We start from the raw sequence: 26,961 nt of genomic DNA on the forward strand, positions 1-26,961 counted from the left end.
AGAGATAATCTCAACTCCCGGTGCAGACAACTGTTGCTGCAATTACAGGTGAAATGATAAACTACTTCCGAGCAAGGAGATGATCTTGGACAGCCAAACCTTTATCACAGGGATAAGACTCCCCTTTGCACACGCGGCTTTGCACATACGGTCAAGTTGTCAGAAAGGCATACACTGTCCCAGCAGAAGATGGTATGTGATATGTCCCTTTTCTTTTGGAGAGATTTCAGATTCTTTTTTAAAAAAAAATTATTGGGGAATATTGGGGAACAGTGTGTTTTTCCAGAGTCCATCAGCTCCAAGTCATTGTCCTTCAATCCAGTTGTGGAGGGCACAGCTCAGCTCCAAGTCCAGTCACTGTTTTCAATCTTAGTTGTAGGGGGTGTAGTCCACCATCCCATGTGGGAATTGAACCAGCAACGTTGTTGAGAGCTCACGCTCTAACCCAGTGAGCCATCCAGCCATCCCTCTGGAAGCTCAGCGGTAGCTCGCGTTCTTCAATCTAGTTGTGGAGGGCGCAGCTCACTGGCCAATGTGGGAATTGAGCTGGCAACCCCGTTATTCAGAGCTGGCGCTCTGACCAGCTGAGCCACCCTGCTGCCCCTAAATCGCATTTTTTTTTTTTTTAAGGAGGTGCAGCTAACAGTGGCCCATGCGGCAACCTTTTAGCACCATGCTTTAAAAAACTGAGCTAACCAGCCACCCCGCAGATTCTTAAATGGAATATATCTCAGATATGGACTAATAAATATTATCTGAATAAAACTGTGGTTCGCTAGGTTGGAACACCATCACTGACTATACAGGCAGGAAAGATGTTTTCTGTGGGAAGGTGAGGCACAGCGGCACCCTAACTACTTCAGTGCCTCCTGTCATCCCGCCTCCAAGTTCCCCATCATAGCCCCACCTGGGAGCTTTTCTTACTGTCCCAGACTGAACCTATTGAAGCTCATAAAAACCTACTCCGAAGCGTCTTTGACAAACAAGATAGCTGACAGCGATGAGGGGACGCCGAGTGTCATTACGGTGTGGTGTGTCCTTTTCTATGTGCAGCCTTTGGAAACTGGCGAATCCCGGAGTCTGAAATAGCTGGTCTCTAAACATTTCTGTAACGTGTCCTGCACTAAACTCCAAGGAAATCTGAGTATAACCCTTTTAAGAGCCAGCGAAGGCCCGCCCCGTTTGGACACAGGAACTCCATTTCCTAGCGCCTCTTTTGTCGTTTGGCCGGTATCCACAGTCAGAAACCACCTGCATTCTGAGACAGAGCAGACAACGGCGTGGAAACTACGTTACCCAGAAGGCAGTGCGGCAGTGACTAGCAACCGACCAATGAGGGCTCAGCGGAGAGACGATTCCGTGCGTGCGCAGCGCGTGGGGCGGGATTTAAACGGCCTGCTAGTGACGTCGGGCGATTTAGGTACTCTGGGATCCGTTTGCGGGTTCTGAGTGTCATCAGTCCTAAGTCAGTGACTGAGGTCAATGGGAAGTACGAGAGGCGTCGTCCCCGCTGCAGGGAAGCCGCTGTCAGGCCCAACTGAGTCCGTTGGTGACGGCGGCGCCCTGTTCTCGCCCCATCGCCCCGCTCCGGTTCCGCTCTTCCCGCAGGTCTGTGGCGGGGGCCGCACCGATGGGCCGGACTCAGGTTGGTGCTGCGTCCCCCCGGCCTCACCTCGCCCGGCTGCCACCTTCGAGAGCGGAGCCCGAGTGCAGGGGCGCCGCTCGGTTTCCTGCAGTCAGGCCCCCGTGTCCGCCGTGTGACGAGGTGGGAGGGTTCCCTCAGGGGCGGCCTGTGCGCAGGCTGCAGGTGCTGCTGAGTCGGCAGCACTGGGGAGACCGCGGGTCTGTGTCTCCAGGGGACACAGGGCCAGGCGTGTCGCCTGGAGTGGCAACCTGAGCTTCTGGACGTTGTGGAAGGTTCTGACGGGACGGCAGTGAGGAGGGGCACGCCCAGAGCGAGAAGTTTAAAGTCGGTGAAAACAAGACGGGGAATGGAGGCCGGTAAGGTCACAGCAATAGAGCCCAGGGGAGTGGTGGTGGTGGTGGCCATGGTGGTGGTGATTGGTGGGTGGTGGGTGGTGGGTGGTGGGTGGTGGGTGGTGGTGGTGGACCAGGGCGGTGGCGGTGAAATTCTGGGATGATTTCAATGCAGCCTAAAGGATTTCCTGATGCATCACACATATCTGTGAGCAAAAGTAGGGAGTGAACCACTATCTTAAGTTTTTTGTTTTATTTTGTTTTTGCCTGAACATCTGAAAGTATGGAGATGGGGAGAGCACAGGAAACAGGTTTCAGGGAGATCATGAGTTGGATTTTGGACATGTGATCCTAAGATGTCACAAGGTGGAGACATCACGTGAGTATGTGGACATAGAGATCTGGAGGCCTGGAAAGGGACCTGGGCTGGAGCTATCCAGGAGGTGGAGGGTGTTGGACTGGACCAGGGCAGGTCTGGGGATCAGACTGCGGAGGGAGCATATTAAGGTCATTATTTTTGATGGGCCCTGTAGTGAGTGTCAGGAGGGCTAAGACTGAGTGCAGGGCATAGGGGTTTCAGCTTCCCGGATGCTCCTTTAGCATATCTGGCATACGAGGTATTCTGGCCTGTGTCTATAGAAAAGGATGCCTGGATGTGGTATCTTGATGGCCTATAAGGTAGACTGAGCTCTGCAGGTCAGCTGACAGTTTCTGTAGGACAAAGAAACAGCCAGGTTTGTGAAGCATATGGGTTCCAGACAAGGGCACTGTTGTCTCACCTTCTCCACCACTCCAGACAAGAGGAATGAAGGAGTAATACAGTAACGCGCTCCTGTAGGCTCCCTTTGGAGGGTCGTGTATTAGGCAGGCTTGCTTGCCGAAAGGAAAAATGGCTGACCTGTCTGCTCAGGCACCACCATTTTCAAAACCTTATCTTTTTATTTGCACTGAAAACATACAAAATTGTTAATCCTGTGGATAGTTACAGCTGACAGGTAATGTGCGCTATTTATGTTTAATACTGTTATCAGTCCTATACGGTAGGACCATTGTTATCCTTGTTTTACAGTAAAGGAATTGAGGTTCGGTGTTATGCATAGTCACACAGCTGGTCATAGTGGCACTGAAGTCAGACAAACTGAGCAGCACAGGGCAGGGGTGGTGGTCCAGCGCAGCTTGTTGGATCCTACCGTGGCTGCCCATTTCTCATGGCCCACTTCTTCCCACAGGTTCCCATCGCAGTGGCAGAAATGGATCCTATGCAGGAGACTGGAGGATATGCCAGGCCTTCATCCACTCCAGTGACCACCCTGATGGTTTTGCCACTCGCATATAAACAATGGTGGTGTCGTGAAATTGTTTACCCATTCTTCTCCCTGTCTTGGGTTTGAAGTCCCTGTGGTTTCACCAACACCCGGGATCTTGAACTCAGCCTCAGATTATATGGAGGGGTTCCCATTTCTGACAACCAATGAGGTAAGATGTGGAAGGGTGTCCTGGGCGCAGGATCCAGAATGTTCAAATGATTGGAGGTGACACTGAGCTGGAATGTTCAGGGAACTATAGGTCTGCTATATCTGATGGGATACAGGATGGCAGTGCGAGTGTTTAAGGGACAAGAGTACACAGTTATCAGGTCTAAAATTACAATCTGAGGTTTAGAGTCTGTAATCTGAAGCAAGTAAGAGCTAGGGAATATTTGGAGCAGAAGAACCAGGTGATTTGACCCAGATTGTAGTAGGCTGTGTCTGGCTGCAGAGTAAAAGAGATTCTGTGCGTGGGAAGGTGGCGGTAGAGTGATCTGGGAGGAAGTTGCTGTGATCGTGCAGGTGACTGTGGATAGTGGCTGTGGAGGTAGAGGACTAGTTGCTTTCTGAACATGTTGTGAACACAGTTGCCAACATTTAGTGATACGGAGAGTGAGAGAGCTGGGAGATGAGATGGAAGGGGGAGTTAGGGACAGCCCCAAGGTTTTTGCCGTTCTGCGGAAGGATGGATGTTCTATCAACTGAGATGGGGAAGTCAGCAGTAGGAGGGATTTTCAGAGGAATAGGAAGAGTCAGGTTTTGTCACAGGTGTCCAGATGTCCCAGAGACTCTGAGGGGAGGTGCCCAGTTGGCAGCTGAACACTGTGGGCAGCTGGAGGTCAGGGGATGTGTTCAGGTTGCAGACAGCCACAACATAGTGGCCAGTATGTGGGCCAAAGTGTAACTGCATCAGATTTCGGAGGGGGCATTGTTGGGTTATGGTGGCAGGAAGGGGAAGCAGGAGCAGCAGTATCTCTGTGGGGAGCCTGGATGGTGGTGATGGCCGTCACATAGACAGGTGAGGAAGCAGAGTGGCTGTGGGAAAGTGTGCCTGTGAGAGACAGGGGCAGAGGAGTCTGAAAGGCTTCCATGGGTGTCGGCTTCCAAGGCTTCCAAGGGTGTGGGGTAGATGTTGAAGCCCCTCCATGAAGGAGGTGAGGTGTCAGTGAGCCCAGGGTGGGCTCTCTGCTCCTGCCTGGGCTCACCAATGTTTGGTGGTCACTCTTGGTGAGGCCTTTTTGTTTCATTTAGGCTGGTAGATCAGTTTAGGTGAAAAAGGAGAGCGAGGAGCATTGTTATGCCTGGGAGAGGGCAGAGGACTCGGTGTAGCTGGGCTTTGAATGAGGATCAGGTAAAGAGAGGTTGTTCATGACTGCTTATGGGACAGCACATGCAGTGAAGACGGTGGCAGGCCGAGTCTGGGTTCCGCATCGTAGCCTTGGGAGGGTGAGTGTGACACAGGTGTCAGGTCCAGGTGGGGAGAACTATAAAGGGACCCTCATGCTCTCTGATGCTACAGATCTTGGGCATACAGAGCAAGGGTGTAATTCCATTTACAAAATACTGCCTGGATTCCATGTGCACAGTGGCATGGAGGCCATGGAAATGCCTATGAAGTAGGTGGGCGGGGGGTATCAGTAACTGAGTTGTTAAAGTGGAGGGACCACAAGGTGTGTAGAGGTTGAGTTCAAGTATGATCTGCAGTGTTTAGCCCCACATCCAGACACTGAACACTTAAAGGAGAAAGATGAGTTCAAGTTTTGTTGTCTGGGAGGCAAGATCTGGGGGACCTAAAGATAATTTAGTGATGAAAGAGGAGTAGAGTCCCCATTCCAGCCCCAGAGTTTAGATGATGCTTATCTGTGCCCTCCCCCACTTGTTTTTACTGTATTCTAGACACAGTGATCAGTGGCGACAAGGAGAGAGCAGGCACTGGTGCCACCAGCACCTGGTATCTCTTCCACATTTGGAAGTCGGAGTGGAGGGTGAGGGGATGAAGGTGTGAGGGGAAAGACTGAAGATCCTGGAGAGAGAAAGTGCACATTGATTGACCTGTCCCCATTTTGGCAGGGGCAAGTGGTTTTTACAGAAGTGGCCATACATTTCTCTCAGGAGGAGTGGGACCTCCTTTAGGAGGCTCAGAGGTGCTTGTACAACCATGTGATGCTGGAGAACTTTGCAGTTTTGCCATCACTAGGTAAGGTCATCACACCTACCTCAGGGTCCTGGCCTGGGCTCTGTTTTTCCCCTGTTCCCTACGGGCAGTTCTGTCCTTCCCACGAGACTCTGGTGAGCACTGCTTCCTTTCCTGGCGTCTGTGTTGTTGCTGCCAGGGCCGGGCCGTGTGCACTGTACTCGCTGTCCCCAAGTAGCCCATCCCTGTTGCTCTGAGTACTTGTAAGACAGGGTTCAGGAGTCAGAAATCTTGAAGCTTGTCTGAGACCTCCCCTCATACCTGCCTGTCCCTGCTTGGGTCACTCAGCTTAGATGCTAGAACCTCGGTGCCCTGGGCCTTTCCCCTTCCTCTTGCTGACATTTCCTGGAGTCTTCCTGTGTCAAGAATTTTAGGCACCAATGTGGTCACTACTTGTAGATACCACTGATTCTGCAAGACCCTTCTGTGAAGTGTTCATGATTTTAGAATGTGGGGTGTCATGTGTTGGATCACTCTGGGGACATGCTGTCCACTCCCTTTCCCTGTGTTTCATTTGGTTGGTCTGTTCCAGGTTGCCTTGAGGAAAAGGGAGGGGCCTGGCTGCCTGACAGTGTGCACATCACTCCATCAATGGCAACAGGAAATGACCCTGGTGCTTCAGAGCTAGGAAAAGGCGTGTTGTCAGAACTGGGTTCAAATCATACTGGGAACCAGGCCTGTGCCCACCGTTGTGTGATGTGAGGGACACTGATCACACCTCATTTCTACCTTTTCTTTTCCATTGTCATTTCTAATTTTCTGGTCCCCAGCTCTCCCCACTTTTGTGGCCTTCACCTTTCACTCGTTCCCTTCCACTGCTTCCTTTGCAGTGCCCTGGACATTTGACTTACACTTAAGGTGTAGTGACGTCTGCACATATCCTTATATAGCCCTTGAACACCAGCTATTGTGTTGCAATCAGACATTTCTCTGTCTGGACACAACCTGATACACAGCCAGGCCTTGTTGAAAGCCATTTGCAGAGGAGTGATTTGGAGACCCTGCCTCTGCTCCCTGCACTGTACTCCTGCCTTGGGTCCTTCCTCATCGTCAGGGGTCTCCCACCCAGCTCTGCACAGCAGGCCTGCCCCTCTCTGGCTCTCGCCGCCTTTCCTGTCAGCAGTCCCATGGGCTTACTCGTGGTGTGTCTGACACTCATTTGTGATGGGGCTGCCCCCTCCCACCACAGTCAATATGCACTTCACCGGCATTTCTCTGCTTACAGGCTGGTTTCATGGAGCCCAGGATGAGACGGCCTCTTCTGAGCAAGGTGATTCTGTGGGAGAGTCAAAGGTCAAGACTCCAAAGCCAGATCTGTCCACCCACAGGGCCCAGGCCTGTGAGACATGTAGCTCCCTCTTGAAAGACATTTTGTCCATAGGTGAGCAGGATGGAACATACCCTGATCAAGGCCTGTATGCTTATGGGGCAAAGCACCAGCACCAAAAGCTTCAAATTAGAGAGAACTTTCCAGAAAGGACAAGGGGAGGCCTTCATTTGTGAAGAAGTGCAGAATGCACATGACAGAGAGGACCTTTACATGCCAGGAAGGTGGGAAGGACTTCACAGCCAGCACAGACCTTTTCCAATAACTGTCTTTTCACAGTGTGGGGCAGCCACATAGGGCAGCAAGTGGAGAGGCCCTTTGAAATTCGCAAAATGATTACAAGTGTACTCATTGTGGGAAAGCCTCCAGCCATAAACATAAACTTGTCGACCATGAGAAAGTCCACACTGGAGAAAAGCTTTATGAGTGTAGGGAATGTGGGGAGGTCTTCCTTAGAAACTCCCACCTTGACCAGCACCAGAAAGTCTACACTGAAGCCAGGCTTTCTGAGCACCTGGACTGTGGCGTATTCTGTACACAAATACTGGGCCTCAGTGGTCACCAGAGAATTTACACCAGGCTGAGGCCTTTTGAGTGCAGCCAGTGTGGGAAGACCTTCCTTAGACTGTCCCAACTCTTTGCTCACCAGAAAGTCCACTCTGCAGAAAGACCTTATGGTTGCAGTGATTCTGGGAAATTCTTTAGAAACCTCTCCAAACTGGTTAGACATCAGAAAGTTCATACTGGAGAGAGGCCTTATGTGTGCAGTGAATGTGGGAAAGCCTTCAGCTGCAAACATAAACTTATCGAGCATCAGAAAATGCAGAGTGACGAGAAGCCTTATGAGTGCAAAGAATGTGGGAAGGCTTTCAGCCACAAAGACAAAGCTGTTGAGTACCAGAAAATCCACACTGGAGAGAGGCTTTACGTGTGCATCGAGTGTGGGAATACCTTCAGCCACAAATATAAACTTGTCGAGCACCAAAAATTCCACAGTGGAGAAAGGGCTTATGAGTGTAGCGGATGTGGGAAATCCTTTCTGGATGGCTCCACACACATTACTCATCAGAGAGTTCACACCAGAGAAAGGCCTTATGAGTGCAGTGAGTGGGAAGTTTTTTAGGTACTGCTTCACACTCGACACCAGAAAATTCACACTGGAGAAAGGCCCTATAAGTGCAGCGATGTAGGAAATTCTGTAGTTGCTGCTTCACACTCATTAGATGTTGGACAAATCACACTAGAGAGAGACCTTTATGAGTGTAGCTAATGTGGGAAGTTTTTATGGTACAGCTGCAGACTCATTACATGTCAGTGAATTCACATTGCCATGAGACCTTATGAGAACAGCAGATATGGGAATGTCTTTACATAAAACTCTGGCCTCAGTAAACATTGTTGAGGTTGCACTGGAGAAATGCTTTCTGAGTGCAGTGAATGTTGGAAAGTCTTTAGCTAATGTTCCCATTCACTTGGCTCCCAAAAGTTCATACCAGAGAAAGAACTTACGAGTGCAGCAGATGGGTAAAAGACTTCAGTCAGTCTACTCTGATTGGTACTGTAAAGTACTATTATGTATTTATGGGTTTTGTTTCTTTTTATTGTGTTAAAATACACATACATAAAATTTGCCATCTTAAGTATTTTAGTGTACAGTTTCGTTCTGTTAATAAGTACATTCACATTCTGTGCAATGAATATCTAGTACTTTCTTCATCTTGCATAAGTGAAACTGTGCCCATTAAATGATGTCGATTCCTTTCTTCATCCAGCCTCTGGCAACCTCCATGCTACTTTCTGTCTCTTTGAATTTGACTGCCCTCACTACCTCATGTAAGAAGAATCATACAGTTTTTGTCATTTTGTGAGTAGCTTACTTTACTTACCATAATCTCAGGTATCATTTAATGTGTGACATGTTTCAGAATTAACTTTTTAAGGCTGTACAATACTCCATTGTATGTGCATACCACATTTTCTTTATCCAGTCACTCACCCGTTGATGGACATGTCCTTCATTTCCACATTTTGGCTATCATTACAATGTTGCTATGAGGATGACTGTACAAATATCTCCTTGAGATCCTGCCTTCTGTTCTTTTGGGTATATAGCCAGACGTGGAATTGCTGGATCATATGTTAATTTTATATTTAGTCTTTTCAGGAACTGAGAAACTGTTTTCTGTATTGGCTGCACCATTTTACATTCCCATTAAAGGTCCAAAAGGGTTCCAGTATCTCCACATCCTCCTCAACATAATTTTATTTTCTGTTTCGTGTTTAATAGTAGCTATCTTAATGGGTGTGAGGTAGTATTTCATTGTGTTTTTGTTTAGCATTTCCCTAACGATTAATGATCATGGACTTCTTGGCCATATTCTTTGTGGAAATGTCTAAATTTGTCCATTTCTTAATCAGGTTATTTTCTTATTGTTGAGTTGTAGCAGTCTTTATATAATCTAGACCAACCACTTATTGAATATATGATTTGCACATGTTTTCTTCCATTCAGTAGATTGCCTGTTCACTCTGTTGATTGTGTCTTTTGATGCATACTTTATAATTTGATGTAGTCCAATTTATCTATTTTTATTTTTGTTTCCTGTGCTTTTTGTGTCAGTGCCAAGAAGTTATTTCCAAATCTAGTGTTACGAAGATTTTTGCCTGTGTTTTTATCTAAGAATTTTATATGTTTACATCTTGCTGTTAGGTCTTTGATCCATTTTGAGTTCATTTTTGTGTGTGGTTTAAGTAAGGGTCCAACTTCATTCTTTTGCACGCAGACATCCACTTTCCGCAGTGCCAGTGTTGAAAAGACTGCCCTTTCTCCATTAAATTGTCTTGGCACTCTTGTCAATTATTTGATCAAATATGCTGGCTTTCATTTCTGGGAACTCTGTTCTATTTCATTGGTCTATATGTTAGTCTATGTCAGTGCTACAGTGTTTTGATATGTAGTTTTATGAAAATATTGTTTTGATTTAGTTTTGTGTTCCTGGCTTGATGCTGGTTATTTCCCGTTTTGTAACAGCTGATTAAGTCCACACTCCAACCACTGTCCTTATGAGGAACTCACATTCTAGACTGCTATACCCTGATGTCCCAGAACCAGATATCAGGCAAGTAGGGACAGCCCCTAGTTGCCCTTGAGCCCATGAAATCATTCAAATGAGGCCACTGGCAGGGAGCCTGGGAAACCTACCTAACCCCAGGCCACTTGCTATACATAGGGTGCCCTCAACAGCTCCCAGTGGCTTATCATGTCCCCCTCTACAGCCCACTTTGTGGCCCTACCTGATGCCCTTCTGTCATTCCAAGCTCAGAGTATCTACTCAAGTGTCATTGTGTTGTGTCCCACCATCAAGAATCTTTAAATCTTATAAGGTAGCTATGAGATTATTATAAAAGTCATCACTTGGTAAGGTCCTCACACCTACTCCAGTGTCCTGGACAGGGCACTATTTTTCTCCTTTCTCCTCAGGGCACATCTGGGTTCACCACATCCAGACCATGAGTACTAATTCCTTTCCTGGCATATTTATTGTGGATGCCAGGGTTGGGCTTTGTGCAGTGTACTGTCTGTCCCCAAGGCACCCCCTCCTCTGCTGCTCAGGGGTCAGAAATCTCAAAGATTGTCGGAGATCTCAGTGGCCTCTCCTATCCCTCATTAATTTAAGGTCCCTGCAACCTGTTTGGCCAAACAAAATGAGTGCCAAGGCAGAAATACCATGGAATAGCTTAGCTACACTTTGACACCCTGGAAATGAAGAGGTCAGGCACACGACAGAAGTCTACATGAAACATGTCACATGTGGGAAGGAGTAGGTGAGGGAGAAACTGGGATTATGCCTGAATGACTAAAGTGACAGGGAGTACCTAGGTGGGGACATCCCCTACTGGGCAGGAATTGAAAACACATTAGGGTTTGTTTTTGGGGTGTTTGTAGTACGAGTTTTTTGAACCCTTGAAAGCTGACTTGCACAACTTGACTGTTAGTTTGGCCTTGTGATAAATGAATGCTAAATAGACAAATACCAAATCTAAGAAAACAGAACAGCTCTGTATACACAGAGCAGCTGACACCTACTATTGTGCTTGAAACCCAGTAGGTGCTCACTGAACCTTTCTTAGACCAGTGAATACAGCACAGCTCCCCTATTCATTTTCACTTTACCGTCAATTCTTTCAAATACCATCTCTATCACTCCAAACAATTAATGAGCCACATTTTCAAGTATGAAAAAAATCACATTTTGGATAAAGAAAGCCAGAGTGTGGCCAAGGTTCCAGTATAGCCACAGGCTCTGCTTCATTCTCTGGCTTTTCAAACTAAACTCTCTTGATTAAATTTCACTGAGATCTTGACTTTTCTTTACATGTCACAGGTGTATTTCTCTAGAACTATTTCTGCTACTTTCTTCGAATAACTACATAATCGTTATTAATACCTTACAGTAATTTCCATTCACAAGTGTTTTTCACAGATAATGTCAACTCCCTTTGTAGGCACTGCTGCTGCAATTTCAGGTGAAATGATAAATCACTTCCCAGCAAGGAGATTAGATCATGGAATCCCACACCTTTGTCTTGGTGGCAAGATTCTCCTTCTGCACATGTGCTCCAACAATGAAAAGAGCACACATTGTTCCTGCAGAAGATGGTATAAGTGACATTCTTTTCAGATGGCTTTCAGATTCTTAAAAGAGTTGAAAAATATCTCAGGTATGGAGTAGTATACATATGAAGAAATGTGCTGTGCACTGGGTTCATACACAATCACTGACTATACAGCCAGGAAAGATGTTTTCTGTGTGCCTCTGAACCAGAGGCACAGCTTCACCCTTTCTACCTACTTCTGTAGCTCCTGTCATCCCTCCTGCATCTTCCCCACCATTCCTCTGTCTGAGTCTTTTCTTGTTCTGGGCCAAATATACTGAAAGCTCATTAAACAGCCCCCAGAGCTTCAGTCTACGTGTATTTGAAAAGCAACAAGATATCTGACAACTTTGAGTGGACGTAGAGTGTCATAATGACATGGTGGTCCCTTTGGATGTGTTAGCCTTTGGGAATTTGCTGTGCTTCAGAGTCTGAAATAACAGGTCCCTAACCTTTCTGTGACTTCATACACTGCTCTCCAGGAAATATGGATGTGTCCCCTTTAAGAGAAGCGAAGCCCCGCCCTCTTCTTAGAGTTGTGGAACTCTATTTCCCAGCGCCCGGACCTGGTCCCTTGCCTGTTATCGGCCACTAATGAGTGACTTAACGCTCTGAGAGGGGATAAGTGGTGGCGGTAGTGGAAACTACAATACCCAGAAGTCTCTACGGTGCGGGCGGCAGCGTCGGCGGCGACTGAACCAATGCGCGCGCATGGTGGGGATGGGACTGCAGGCGTCCCTTACAGTTGTTATTTTGGTCGCTGCAGGGTTGGTCGTCGGTTCAGCGCCTCAGAAGCGTTTCCTGGGCATCGAGGTAAGGGAGCGGAAAAGCGCGAGGAGAGGTGTCGCCCCCGGCGCACGGAGGCAGCTGTGAGGCCCGACTGAGCCCGCTGGTGACCGCGGCGCCCTGCTCCCGCCCCGTCGCCCGGCTCCGGTCCCACTCTTCCCACAGGTCGGTGGCGGGGGCCGTGAACTCAGGTGGGTGCTGCATCTTCCGGCTTCACCCCGCCCGGCTCCCGCCTCCGAGAATGGAGCCGGGGTGGAGGGGCGCCGCTCGGTTTCCTGCAGTCAGGCCCCCGTGTCCGCCGTGTGATGAGGTGGGAGGGTTCCCTCAGGGGCGGCCTGTGCGCAGGCTGCAGGTGCTGCTGAGTCGGCAGCACTGGGGAGACCGCGGGTCTGTGTCTCCAGGGGACACAGGGCCAGGCGTGTCGCCTGGAGTGGCGACCTGAGCAGCTAGAGGCTATGGAAGGTTGTGACGGGACGGCGGTGAGGAGCTAGAGCCAGAAATTTAAAGTGAAAACGAGACGGGGAATGCAGGCCAGTAAGGTCACAGCAATAGAGACCAGGAGAGTGGTGGTGGTGGTGGTGGTGGTGGGCTGGACCAGGGCCGTGGCAGTGAGAGCGGAGATGTGATGAGATTCTGGGTAGATTTCAATACACTTGGTCATAGCCAAAAGGCCGAGTAAGCGATGGGGTAGGTTTCAGTAGAGTCTAAAGGATTTCCTTCCTGATGCATCACATATACCTGTGAGCAAAAGTAGGGAGTGAACCACCATCCAAGTATTTTTTCTGAACACTTGGAAGTATTTAGATGGGGAAGTCAGTGCAAGGAGCAGGTTTCAGGGGGAAGATGGATTTGGGACATGTGACCCTGACATGTCTCAAGACAGAGATGTTACAACATGGAGATATCATGTGTAGGTGAACATAAAGGTCTGGAAGCTGAGGAAGGGGGCAGGATTGGAGATGATATCAAAGGATTGAAGAATGTGGACTGGACCAGGGCAGGCCTAGGGATCAAACTGAGGAGGGTGAGTCTTAAGGTTGTTATTTCAAATGGGACAGGAAGGCATAGAGAAGGGTTGGCATCCCTTCTGCTCCCTCCAGAAAAGAAAGGACGTGACATAGGAGGAACACTGGCCTGTGTCTGTAGAAAGGGAGGCCTCGATGGGGTAAGGAGCTTCCCTTCAGTGGAGCCTGCCGTGTGACGGGTGCAGATTCTCCACTTGCAGGCTCTGCCAACCCTCCGGGCCACTCCCGATGGAATAAAGGAAACATTGGCCTGGCTGGTGGAGCCGCTGGGTCTCAGACCAGGGCACTGCTGCCTCTCACCTCCTCCAGCCCTCAGAGCAAAAGAGGCGATCCACTGCTTCAGTCATGGGCCCCCAAAAGCTCCCCGCAGAGGATTAGGTTGCAGGCAGGCCTGGTTGCTGAAAGGACTGGGAGCTGGCTGACCTGCCTGCTCAGTCCCTCCCTGCAACTTACTAACGTAAGATTGTATGAAGTTTATTGATTTAAATACTAATTAACCAATATCCCTCTCGATATGTACACATAGGTAGGCAATTAGAAATGAACCTATTCAATAAGTTCAGTTTATACAAACACTTCATAATTGGTTTGACAATGATTTACTTCTAAGTATTTGTTTGCAGTGTAGTTTTAGATACGATATCATGTGAAATCTTAAAAAGCAGTAAAAATAAAGACCCCAAATTGTAAAATCCTACCACTTCATCTGCACTGAAAATATATAGAAACTTGATCCTATGGACAGCAATAACTGACATAATAATAGCATACTGTGTAATGCACACAATACCTAGTATGCACTCCTTATATTTGATACCAATTTGAGCCCTATGAAGTCGGAAGCATTCTTACTCTCATAAGCATTTTCTTTTTCCTGAGACTCAGGGAAGCTCAGTCCTTCTCCAGGGTCACCCAGCTGGTAAGAAGCAGCACTGAGGTCTGAGGAGCTGAGCTTCGACCATCAGGCTGAGGTCGCTTTGCTCTAGGGCAGGGCAGGGGTAATGGTCCAGGCAGCTTATCGGATCCTAACATGGTTGCTCATTTCTCATGGCCTCCCTCTTCCCACAGGGTCCCATGGCAGTGGCAGAAATGCTCATGGACCTTGCACAGGTGAGTGGAGGGCATCCCACCTTTAACCCATCCCAATTACCACCCCAAAGGTTTTGGTACCTCGATATATATACCCGCAGGGAATGGTAGTGTCCTGAGACTTCTCCCATTCTTCTCACTCTCTTGAGTCTGAAGACCATGTGTTTTCACCAAGCCCAGGGTTTTGTATTTAGTCCCAGGTTATATGAAGCAGTTCCCATTTCTGACAACTGATAGGGTCGGATGTAGCATGGAGTACTTGATGGCCACAGGGAGTCCTGGCCACAGGATTTAGAATGTTCAAATGCTTGCAGGTGAGGCCTAGCTGGAATGTTTAGGGAACTGCAGGTCTGTGTTATATCCGGTGGGAATGGGGAGCCGGGGGGCGGGGGTAGAGGAGCACAGGTATCAGGCCTGGAATGACAGCCTGAGGTCCTGGGCCTCTGTCTAGTTGGTGTGAAGGTTTGAAGCAGAAGAGGAAGGTGTTGTGACCCAGATTTTAACAGGCTCCCTCTGGCTATAATGTGGAAGACAGACTGGGGGTGTGATGAAGGCAGGGAGACCTGGCAGGAATTTCTTGCAACAGTTGGCAGTAGCTACACATAGCGGTGGCTGTGGAGATAGAGTAGAGTGGTTGGCTTCTGGGTTTATTTTGAACTACAACTGCCCATGTTTTAGGATGTGGAATGTGAGGGAGACAAGGTGGTGGAATGGAAGGGAGAATCAGGGATGACCCCAGGTTTTCAGCCTTGTTAGGAAGGATGGATGCCTTGTGAACTAAAATGGGAAAGTCAGCGGGATGAGGAGTTTTCAGATGGAACATGAAGAGTCAGTTTGTATCATGTCACAGATGTTCCAGAGACTGCAAGGGGCGGGGTCAAGTGGGCTCTTTTACATAGAGGCCTGGGGTTCAGGAGATGGATTCAGGTTGGAGACAGCAAGTAGTGGCCAGTGTGTGGACTAGGATGGATCTGGGAGCGGGTGTCAGAGGCAGCATCTGTAGGTCATGGTGGCCTGCAGTCACTGGAGCACAAGCAATGGCAGTGAAAGGCCTGAGTACCAGGCCTTCTGATTGGGCAACTGGATGGTCACAGGTGAGGAAGCGGAGAGTGTGTGTGTGTGTGTGTGTGTGTGTGTGTTGTGGGGTGTAGGAGTGACAAGCTTCCCAGGCCAGCATGCACATGACATGGATGTGGACAGGACAAATGGGTCAGCCAGGAGAGTTGCTAGACTAGGGGGGTGGGAGTATGGATGGGAGGGCAGTGTAACTGGCTTTCAGTGAGGAGACAGGAGGGTTCTGAGTGCTCATGGGACAGCTAGTGCAATGCAGAAGGGGGAGGCTAAGGTACGTGAGGTCCCCACATGGGAAGGGCCCTGGGAGACTGGCATTCAGGGGCGGGGTAGAACTGAGTCAGATGCTGCTTGCACTGGCCGTGCACAACTGCTTTCCACGTGCAGAGTGGCCTGTTAGGAGGTGAAGGAAATGCCAGTGGCATGGGCTGGCGTGTCTGTGGAGTTGTCACTGTGCAGGGTTCAGAGTCGTGAGGGAGGCCAGTCCAAACAGGGATGTGCAGGTGAGAAGGGTGAGTGGTTGGCCCCGGGCCCTGGCACTGGCCCTTAGGGCGGAATGATGAGACTGAGTTTGGTTGTCTGAGAGGCAAGATCTGGGAGACCCTAGGGAAACTGGCTGATAGGAGAGGGGTGGGATCCCATATACCAGGCCAGAGCCTAGATGGCACTTTTCTGCCCCCTCCCCCACCTGTTTCATGCTGTGTGCTGGACTCAGTGCTATTGAGAGAGGAGACACAGGTGCCCCCAACACCTGGTAAGTCTTGCACATCGGGAAGTTGGGAAGAGGATCAGCAGGAGGGATGTGTGGGGGAAGGGCTGAAGGTGCTGGAGAGGTGTATGAGTGACTGTACCTACGGGGTTTTAATTTATGAGTAAGTGAGGACACAGAGAGGCCAGTGACAGTGAAAGAAAGTTTTTATTACTTACATTTCCCCCCCTTTTCTTCCACCTTCCCCCCCCCACCCCGACTCCAATTCAAGCCATTGTTTCTCAGTCTGGTTGTGTAGGACACAGCTCCCTGGCCCATGCTGGTGCTGTGAGCCTTGCACTCCCCCCGGCTGAGGCAGTCGGTCACCAGTCGTAGGTTGGCTGCTGATGGCTGCTGGCCGCTCGCGATGACTGCCGGCCAGTCATGCTCATGGCATCACACGGTAGCCCACGGCAGCACACAGCAGCCCGTGGCAGCACTCAGCTGCCCCAGTAGCTCACGCCAACCCCTGGCTGTTCACTGTAGCCCAGCTCCAGGGAGAGCTGTTATTCACAATCTTAGCTGTAGAGGGTGCAGCTCACTGGCTCATGTAGGAAAACAACCAGCAACCTCTGAGTTAGGAGCACAGCGCTCCAACCACCTGAGCCACCGGGCCAGCCCTACTTACGTTTCCTGAGAGGAGGGGCACACCATACAATACAGGGCCACATGGGAAGCACGAGTAGAGGGAAACCTGAGGTCAGAGCCTTCATTGGACTTTCCGAGGGCAATGCAGGGAGGGTGGGATGACAAGCTTAGGGATGGCTAGTTTGTATAATTGTAATGTACCCGGGGGGCAGGGGCTGTCCCTAGTTGTCTGATCCCTCATCCTGGGCTGATTTGGGGCAGGGGAAATATCCACTTGATGTGCGAGAGTTCGTTGAGGTGATTCAGACTGGGCTCTGGATCACAGGGGAGATATAAACAGATTTGGCTATTAGTTTGGTTCTGTAATTAATGGGTGGCAAGGAGACAAATGCGGGATTGAAGAAAGCCCAGAACAAGAAGCTGCTCATGGACTAAACTGTCCCCACTTTGGCAGGGCCGTGTGGTCTTTGAGGACGTGGCCATACATTTCTCCCAGGAGGAATGGGAACTCCTTGACGAAGCTCAGAGACGCCTGTACCACCGTGTGATGACGGAGAATGTCGCACTTCTATCTGCCATAGGTAAGGCCCTCACACCTACCCCAGGGTCCTGGGCAGGGCACTGTTGTCCTCCTTTCCAGGGGCAGTTCTGTCCTTCCCACGAGACTCTGGTGGGCACTACTTCCTTTCCTGGCATATATGTTGTTGCTGCCAGGGCCGGGCCGTGTGCACTGTACTCGCAGCCCGTCCCTGCTGCTCTGAATACTTGCAAGACAGGGCGCAGGAGTCAGAAATCTTGAAACTTGTCTGAGACCTGCCCTCTTACCTGCCTGTCCCTGCTTGGGTCACTCAGCTTAGATGCTAGAACCTCGGTGCCCTGGGCCTTTCCCCTTCCTCTTGCTGACATTTCCTGGAGTTTTCCTGTGCCAGGAATTTAGGTATCAACGTTGTTACTAATTTGGGGGACCACTGGATTGTTTATACTGTCTGCCTTGTGAAGTTCTTGGAATTTGAGAATGATGGATGTCCGGTGTTGGATTACTCTGGGCACATGCTGGCCATTTTTTCCTGTCTTTCACCTAGAACTGGCCTCTTTAGGTGCCATGTCAGTGCTCACCTTGAGCAATGGAAAGGACCCTGGACACCTGATAGGGTGGATATTATTATGTCAGTGGCACGAGACACTCAAAAGTACAAGGCCCTGCAAAGGGGCTGGGCAAAGACGAGATGTCAGAGCTGGGAAACTGGCCTTTGTTTGTCATTGCTTGATGCCAGGTTAGTGGCCACACTTCATGTCTACTTTTTCTTCCCCATTTTCATTTCTACTCGGACTTCTAATCCCGTTTCTGCCACACTCCAACCATACCTAGGTGGCCTTCAGGTCTCACCCATCCTGTTTCATTGCTCCCTCTGCAGCGCTCTCCAACATTTGATCTACACTTACGAAGTTGTGAGGTCTGCACGTATCATTAAATGTCCTAGAACGGCAGCATGTCTGTTGTAGTTAGGTATTCCTGGGTCTGGACACCACCTGCTACGCAGTGCTCACCAGTCACCAGCAGCAGGCCTTGTTGAAAGCCATTTGCAGTGGAGTGATTTGGAGACCCTGCCTCTGCTCCCTGCACTGTACCTGCTATGGTCTGAATGTTTGTGTCCCCCAAGATTCATGTTGAAAACCTCATATGCAAGGTGATGGTATTAGCAGATGGGGCTTTTGGGAAGTGATTAGGTCATGAGGGCCAAGCCCTCATGAATGACATTAGTGCTCTTATAAAAGAGACCCCACAGAAGTCTCGAGCCCCTTCCACTATGTGAAGAACTAACGAGAAGTCTGCGACCTGGAAGAGGGCCTTCACCCAGCCATGCTGGCACCCTGATCTTGGCATTCCTGTTTCCAGAACTGTGAGAAATAAATTTCTGTTATTTATAAGATTGTTTTTGTTGTTAAAATACCACCCAGTCAGTTGTATTTTGTTATAGCAGCCTGAATGGACTAAGATGTTACCCCTGCTTTGGGTCCTTCCTCATCGTCAGGGGTCTCCCACCCAGCTCTGCACAGCAGGCCTTCCTCTCACTGGCTCTCGCCGCCTTTCCTGTCAGCAGTCCCATGGGCTTACTCGTGGTGTGTCTGACACTCGTTTGTGATGGGGCTGCCCCCTCCCACCACAGTCGATAGGCACTTTACCGGCATTTCTCTGCTTACAGGCTGGTGTCATGGAGCCCAGGATGAGGAGGCCCCTTCTGAACAAGGTGATTCTGTGGGAGAGTCACAGGTCAGGACTCCAAAGCCAGATCTGTCCACCCACAGGGCCCAGCCTTGTGATGTGCATGGCCCACTCTTGAAAGACGTTTTGCATCTTGCTGAGCGTGATGGAATGTACCCTGATCAAAGGGTATATATTTGTGGGACAGATCTTTACCAGCACCAAATGGAGCAGATTGGAGACAGACTTTGCAAAAGGGATGAGGGGAGGCCTTCATTTGTGCTGAACGGCAGCACTCACATGACAGAGGAGATCCTCACGTGCATGGAGAGTGGGAAGGACTTCCAGTCCAGCACAAGCCTCCCTCAGCACCAGGCCCCTCACAGTGGAGGGAAGCCACATGGGGACTCCGAGTGCAGAGAGGCCTTTGAAAGTGGACAAAATGACTACAGGTGCACTCAGTGTGGGAAAGGCTTCAGCCGAAAGCAGATACTTGTTCAGCACCAGAAAATTCACACTGGAGTCAGGCCTCATGAATGCAGCAAATGTGGAATGGCCTTTATTAGAAAGTTCCACCTTGTTCAGCACCAGAAAATCCACACTGGAGAAAGGCCTTTTAAGTGCAGTGAGTGTGGGAAAGCCTTTAGGTCCAAGTCCACACTCATTAGTCACCAGAGAGTTCACACTGGATTAAGCCCTTATGAGTGCAGCAAATGTGGGGGATTCTTTAAGTACAAAGCCAACTTCATGAAACATCAGAGAATTCACAATGGTGAATGGCCTTATGAGTGCAGAGAATGTGGAAAATTCTTTAGGTATAACTACAGACTGATAAGACATGAGAGAGTTCACACTGGAGAAAGGCCTTATGAGTGCAGTGAATGTGGGAAATTTTTCAGGTATAGCTCCACATTCATGAGACACCAGAGAGTTCACACTGCAGAAAGGCCTTATGGTTGCAATGAATGTGGCAAGTTCTTTAGGTACAACTCCACACTCGTTAAACATCAGAGAGTCCACACCGGAGAAAGGCCTTATGAGTGCAGTGAATGTGGGAAGTTCTTTAGGTACACTTCCACACTCATTAGACATCAAAGAGTTCACTCTGTAGAAAGGCCTTATGAGTGCAGCTTATGTGGGGAATTCTTTAGGTACAAGTCCAAGCTCATTAAACATTGGCAAAATCACACTGGAGAAAGGCCTTATGAGTGCAGTGAATGTGGGAAAGCCTTTCGGTACCACTGCAGACTCGTTAGACATAAGAGAGTTCACACTGGAGAAAGGCCTTATGAGTGCAGTGAGTGTGGGAAATTTTTCCGGTACAATTCCAACCTCATTAAACATTGGAGAAATCACACTGGAGAGAGGCCTTATGAGTGCAGCGAATGTGGGAAAGCCTTTAGCCATAAACATATACTTGTCGAGCACCAGAAAATCCACAGTGGAGAAAGGCCTTATGAGTGCAGCAAATGTCAGAAGGCCTTCATTAGAAAGTCCCACCTCGTTCATCACCAGAAAATCCACAGTCAGGACAGGCCTATGAGCACCATGAATGTGGGGAACTCTTTAGATACAACACCAGCCTCATTAAACAGAATTCACACTGATAAAGACTTCATGAATGCAGAGAATATGGTAGATCCTGTAGGTACCACTCTAAACTCATTACACTGGAGAATCACCTTCTGAGTACAGTGAATGTGGGGACGTCTTTAGGTACAACTGCAGCCCATCACACGTCAGAGATTTCACGGTGGAGAAAGACCTTATGAGAGCAGCAGACATGGGCATGTGTTCAGCCAAAACTCCCACCACATTCTGGCACCGAAAAGTTCACACCAGAGAGAGGACTGCAAATGGGGAGAGACTTCAGCCAAATGTCTGCTATAATTTATCTCTGGGAGCTACTGCAATGTGTTTTTTTAATCTTACGTTTTTAATTGTGGTAAAATACATGTAACAAAGTTAATCCTCTACCATTTTAATTGTACAGGTTAGTAATGTTAAAAAATTCATATATCTGTGCAACTAATCTCCAGTATTCTTTTGATCTGGCAAAACTGAAACTCTATACTCATTAAATAACTCCTCCTGCCCCCTCCCCGCCCCCCCTTCCCCACTGCACCTGGCAACCACATTGTACTTTCTGTTTCTTTGAGTTTGACTACTCTGGATACTTCATATAAGTAGAATCATACATTACTTGTCTTTCTGTGACTGGCTCATTTTGCTTAGCATAATTTCCCTACATTGAAGCATTTGTCAGCATTACTGCTGTTTTGAGAAGGAATCAGAGTTATCCCACCTGACATGGGAAAATGGTGCCGATGGAGTCAGTACATTTTTGCCAGATGTATTTCTAGAGGAAGAGACCTAGATTTTATATGGAATCTTTATTTAACAGCTTTATTGAGGTGGTGACATACGTTAAGCTGCATTTATTAAAAGTGTAAAATGTATTTTCACGTCTGAGTATAATGGGACCATCACCAAAGTCAGGATAATGAACACATCATTGCCCCTGTAGTTTTCATTGGCTCTTTTAGTCGCTCTCTCCCAGCCTTAACCAACTTGCCATTCCAGGTAGATGGTATAGTTTGCATTTCTAGACTTTTATATAAACTCTTGTATGGCTGTTTTCACTAAGTATGTATATATACAAATATACACATACACACACATTTTATATATTTATATATATATATATATATATATATATATATATATATATATATATATATATATTTTGAGTACTATCCATGTGTGTACAAAAAGCATGGCATCGAATAAGCAAGGCTCTGTGTTATGTATTAGAGTGGCATGTGTAATAAACAAAGGTGCTTTCATGTTCTGAGAATCACTGAGAAAAAGTTGTTTCAAGTGGGAAAGTGAAATTTAAACTAACAAATTTAAATTCTGTTTCATATGAATTCTTTATCAATAAAAATGTTTGAGTCATCTGCCTTGTACACAAGCTTCCACCGAATTATGTTTGTAGGTTTTTCTTATTTGACTTCTTTTTTCTAGTAGTGTCTTTCAGCTGTTAAGTACTTTAGAGAGAAGGAAAATGATATGGATTAGGTGCTCATATCTACAAAGAAAGGAAGAGCATGGGGGAAGGAATAACTAAAGGTAAAATAAAAACATTTTTCTTAATCTAACAGATTATAGTTTGTCCAAAAAATAATAGCAACAATGTATTCAAGTATGTATGTGTGTGAATATATACTCCTATAAGTGAACTGAATAACAACAATGGTACAAGGGATGAGACGGAGGAATTAGGATTATCTTGTTAAGGTGCACACACTACCTGTGAAGTGGTATAGTGTATTTGAAAGTGGATTTGGATTAGCTGTAAATGTATACTGTAAACTCTAGGGCAACCACTAAGCAAAGTAAAAAAAGTGCAACTGATAAAGGAGAAAAAACTGAATTATAAAACTGAATTGCTCAAAACTACAAAAGGCAGCAGGAGGATGGAAGACAAAAATAGGAGCAAAGTACAAGGGCAACAAATAGAAAACAGTAACCAATATGGTAGATATTAATCCAACTATATCAATCAATTTGAATGTCTGCACCAATCAAAAGACATTGTCAAAGTGGATCAAAACACAGGAAACAACTATATGTTGTCTACAAGAAACAGGTGGTTTAAATATAAAGATATTTATATATTTTAACATACAGTAAATGGAGAAAAATATACCATGGTAATAGTAATCAAAAGAAAGCAGGAATAGCTATATTCATTTTAGAGAGGGCAGACTTCAGACTGAGGAAAGTTATCAGGGATATAGGGGTTCATTATTAATAATAAAAGGGTAAATTCTGTACAATTTCTTTTAGAAGATAGAAGCAGAGAGAATACTTCCCAACTCATTCTACGAGGCCAGCGCTACCTTAATAGGAAAAACCAGATAAAGACATTATAAGAAAACTACAGACCAATATTTCTCCTGAACATAGGTGCAGGAATCCTCAACAAAATACTGGCTTCCCTTGTGAAGACATCTGGGCCTGGATTTTCTTGTGGGGAGATTTTAAATAAAAATTACTTAATATAGTTCTAGTATATAGATTTTCTACTTCTTCTTTAGTCATTTTGATGATTCGTGTCTTTCTTGGAATTTATGCATTTCAACTAAGGTGTCTAACTTCAGGGGATAAAATTTGTTCTTGGGGCCGGCCCGGTGGCTCAGGCGGTTGGAGCTACATGCTCCTAACTCTGAAGGCTGCCGGTTTGATTCCCACATGGGCCAGTGGGCTCTCAACCACAAGGTTGCCGGTTCAACTCCTAGAGTCCCGCAAGGGATGGTGGGCTCCACCCCCTGCAACTAAGATTGAACGCGGCACCTTGAACTGAGCTGCCTCCCGGATAGCTCAGTTGGTTGGAGCGCGTCCTCTCAACCACAAGGTTGCTGGTTCGACTCCCACAATGGATGGTGGGGCTGCGCCCCCTGCAACTAGCAACAGCAACTGGACCTGGAGCTGAGCTGCGCTCTCCACAACTAAGACTGAAAGGACAACAACTTGACTTGGAATAATAAAGTCCTGGAAGTACACACTGTTACCCAATAAAGTCCTGTTCCCCTTCCCCAATAAAATCTTTAAAAAAAAAAATTGTTCATAATATTCTCTTATAATCCTTTTAATTTCTGCAGCATCAATAGTCATGTCTTCCCTTCATTTCTGATTTCCTTAATTTGACTTATTTTAATTGTCAGCCTACCTAAAGTTTTATCGATTTTACTGATCTTTTGAGAGAACCAACTTTTTGTTACACCAATTTTATAATTTTGTTGTTGTTTTGTTTTCTATTGCATTGGTTTTATTCTAATCTTTCTTGTTTCCTGTCTTCTCCTTGCTTTGTGGCTGTTTGGTTTCATTTTTCTGGTTTCTTAACCTGGAAGTCTAAGTTTCTGACATCTTTCTTCTTTTGTAATACAGCTGTTTTAAAGCTGCACATTTCCCCTTCTAAGTGCTCGGTCTTCCTGGGTCTCGTTGATTTTGATGTATTGCATTTTAATTTTCATCTAGTTCAAATTTTTTATGCTTTAAACTTTTTCCTTATAATTTTTTTTTCTTTTACTCACAGATTTTTTTTTTGGCAGCTTGTTGATTGACAAGTCTCTTCCTATTGTATTTACAAAGCTGGTATCACAGATCAGGGAGGAATGTTTTCAGTCAAAAGCCCTAGTATTTCAGTTGAGGGCTGGGAGATGGGGAAATCTATGGGTTACTGGAAACACCTGCCACCTATTTGGTATGTTTACTCTGAAGAAGAGGCTGAGCGATTGTGGTTTAATGATCTGTTGTGCAGCCTGTTGCCTGAACTGTTTTCATCTTGCAAAACTGAAACTCTATATCTATTCAACAACAATTACTCCCTACCCCCGGTCCCTGGAAACTACTGTTCTACTTTTTGTCTCTATGGATTTGACTATTCTAGGGACCTCATCTAAGTGGAATCATACAAATGTTGTCTTTTGGGACAAGGCAAGCGTACTTCATCTACAATAATGTCATTGTAGCATATGTAAGAATTTTCCTTTCTTTTTTGTTAAGGCTTGACAGGCCATGAGCAGAAAGGTACAAGGGACCATCTACGGTAATGTACCCGGAGGAAATCTGGAGTCTGCAAGTGAGGAACAGTAGAGATCATGTCTCAGTGGGACCTCTCTCGTAATTACAATACATTGTAGCTTAGCTTCTGTTGTCACGCAGCTGCCTGCCTGTCTGTCCCCTCGTGCCTACCCCTAAAAAGGAGAGTCTGTGAGACTGTCCTTTCAGGGACTTTGCTTCACCTTTGTGCTTACACCTCATGTCTCTCTGTTTGGCCCTGAAAAGATGGCTGGCTGGCCAATGACGGATAAGATTCCTCAAGAGAGGAACGACCTAAGACAGTCACAGTTGCCTGGGGACCACCAGAAGAACTCACAGGGTCGATAGAGGTGGGCACAGCCCCCCACCTTCGCCCGGCTAAGGATAGCGTCTGCCTATGTGGCTGTATTCCTTCCCACAACCTGCTTGGGAAGTGATTCTTGATGCGAAAACATCAGTTCTCCATCTCAGCAAGTTTTAGCATAAAGGTTTTGTCCCCTGGGGAGGTACAAACAACAATTATTTATACATCGTGGGACTTTCAGCAGGCAAGTCTGGTTGATTTGAACCAGTTTTCTGGTGTGGTGTATGAGACTCACAGACCGTAGAAAAAACAATGCGACTTCCTTGTGTGTGCATCAATAAAAGCCACAAGGTGGCCCGATTTGGGCTCTCAGTCCTTTGAGGCTGTGACACCCTTGGTCCCTTTTTCAAAACTTTCCTGATTTCTGTTTCTTTCTTAACCCTTTGCCGCCCCTTCTCGTTCTCTCACTGCCTGTGTTGCGCTGGATGCAACAAGCTTCCATAGCAGTCACATCCTACTTATATCGTTCTTTTCTCCATCGAACGTTTATAATGAGAAACATGATCAATAGTACCATTACTGAATTTCAAATATAGATAACAATGGAAATAGTGAGTACTCAAATGAGAACGAGCAGAGCCCATTTCTTCAGAGAGTGAGACACTATTACTTGTATTTGGGAGAGACTCAAACGTGAGCAGAAAAGTGGAAAAACTTTGTGGTGGATAAAAGACACGGTACCCAGTGTGCCCTGGTGGGAGGCTGTCGTCATGGGGCAGCTGTAGGGGGAGTCTAGATGAAAGTGGGGATTGAATGGGATTGGTTAGTCGTGCATCCTTACCTTTCTCCGCTTGGTCCTAAGTTGGAAGTGTGGGCAAAATTAGAGAAGCTGAAGGTTATTAATCAAGTCCTGGATGTCTTGTGCCAATCATTGCATATGTTTTTGTTTAGCTTCCTGGTCTGGTTGCCGGAGATTGTGATCTGACTTCCACGACTATTTACTGTGGATACCAGGTCGGCCATCTGGATAGGTTGGCACAAATTGTAGGTTAGAGTTCTAGAGCTGGTGTGGCCATTGCCTATGTGTATAGTCATCTCTCACACCAAAAAGGGAAAAAATATCCACAATGGTGAGATTCTTTATTATCATAACTGATCACACGTTGAGCATTAGATAATTTCCATTCATTTTTCAGAGGTGTTTTTGTTTGGGTTTGGCTTTTTTAATCTGTCAGGTGAACCAAAGCTTCAAAACCAGAATGCTCTAAGGGTCCAATGGATCCTGCCTTCATTGTGATGCTGCAGGTTTATTTTTGGACATGGACTTACTAATACATTCCCCACAAACCCCCAGATTCCAGACATAGTGATCCAGCCTTCCTGCTGAGAGCAGCAACTCAACTTCTCTTGTCAATAAAGAGTAACCATAACCATCCAAGGCAGTGGAGTGTTTCCCTTTTTGCTGAAGTGGCATGAGGAGCCCAAGAGGTCCAAGCAGCTGTCTTATGTCCCAAATCAGGTTTAATAATATTCTTCTTCTGGTGGAAGCTTTCTCTTTAAGAACAAAGGCCTTCCAGCCAGCAGAACTTACTGTAGAGGGGATGAGAGCAGAAATTATCTGAGTGGGTGCTTAGGTATAATGATATGGAAAAGTAGGCTTGCCAGATTTAGTAAATAATGTTGGACCCAGTAAAATTTGAATTATTTCTAATTCCCTATGCAGAGAAAAAGAAAAATATTGCATGGGACATACTTATTATAAAAATTATGTGTTGTAAACAATTATTTGTGCATCTGAAAGAAAGTATAACTTAAGTTTCATACCTTTCTTTAATTACACTTCTCTGGTAGTTTGCGTCTCCTTAACAGTTCCTTGTTTTGCAGTATTTGTTTATAAAATTCATTGTAGTTACTGCCTATATTCCATTTACTTTGTTTCATAGCTTCCAGAGTGGTCTCATCCAACTTTTTCATTCCTTTGTCCATTGCACATTTCTTATTGAGACAGGTTCAAAAGTAGCATTGCGAGTGATGATCTAATGATGATATACAGTGCGGAAGACCACTACAACCTCTTCT

General features: G+C 46.9%; 1 protein-coding gene across 1 annotated transcript; it reads left to right on the forward strand.

Moving 5' to 3' along the window:
* The first annotated feature begins 1,402 nt into the window (after nucleotides 1-1,402).
* Nucleotides 1,403-20,922, forward strand: LOC117034576 (zinc finger protein 548-like). The gene is given in 12 exon segments (XM_033127686.1): nucleotides 1,403-1,645; nucleotides 1,857-2,001; nucleotides 2,260-2,356; nucleotides 3,207-3,453; nucleotides 5,355-5,481; nucleotides 6,011-6,112; nucleotides 6,704-6,859; nucleotides 12,228-12,274; nucleotides 14,341-14,382; nucleotides 17,223-17,349; nucleotides 18,973-20,505; nucleotides 20,508-20,922. Coding segments are annotated over 8 exon segments (2,112 nt in total). The 5' UTR covers nucleotides 1,403-1,645; nucleotides 1,857-2,001; nucleotides 2,260-2,356; nucleotides 3,207-3,453; nucleotides 5,355-5,447; the 3' UTR covers nucleotides 20,579-20,922.
* Nucleotides 20,923-26,961: the final 6,039 nt, after the last annotated feature.

This window comes from Rhinolophus ferrumequinum, chromosome 15 (assembly GCF_004115265.2).
Source record: "Rhinolophus ferrumequinum isolate MPI-CBG mRhiFer1 chromosome 15, mRhiFer1_v1.p, whole genome shotgun sequence".
Taxonomy (NCBI): domain Eukaryota; kingdom Metazoa; phylum Chordata; class Mammalia; order Chiroptera; family Rhinolophidae; genus Rhinolophus; species Rhinolophus ferrumequinum.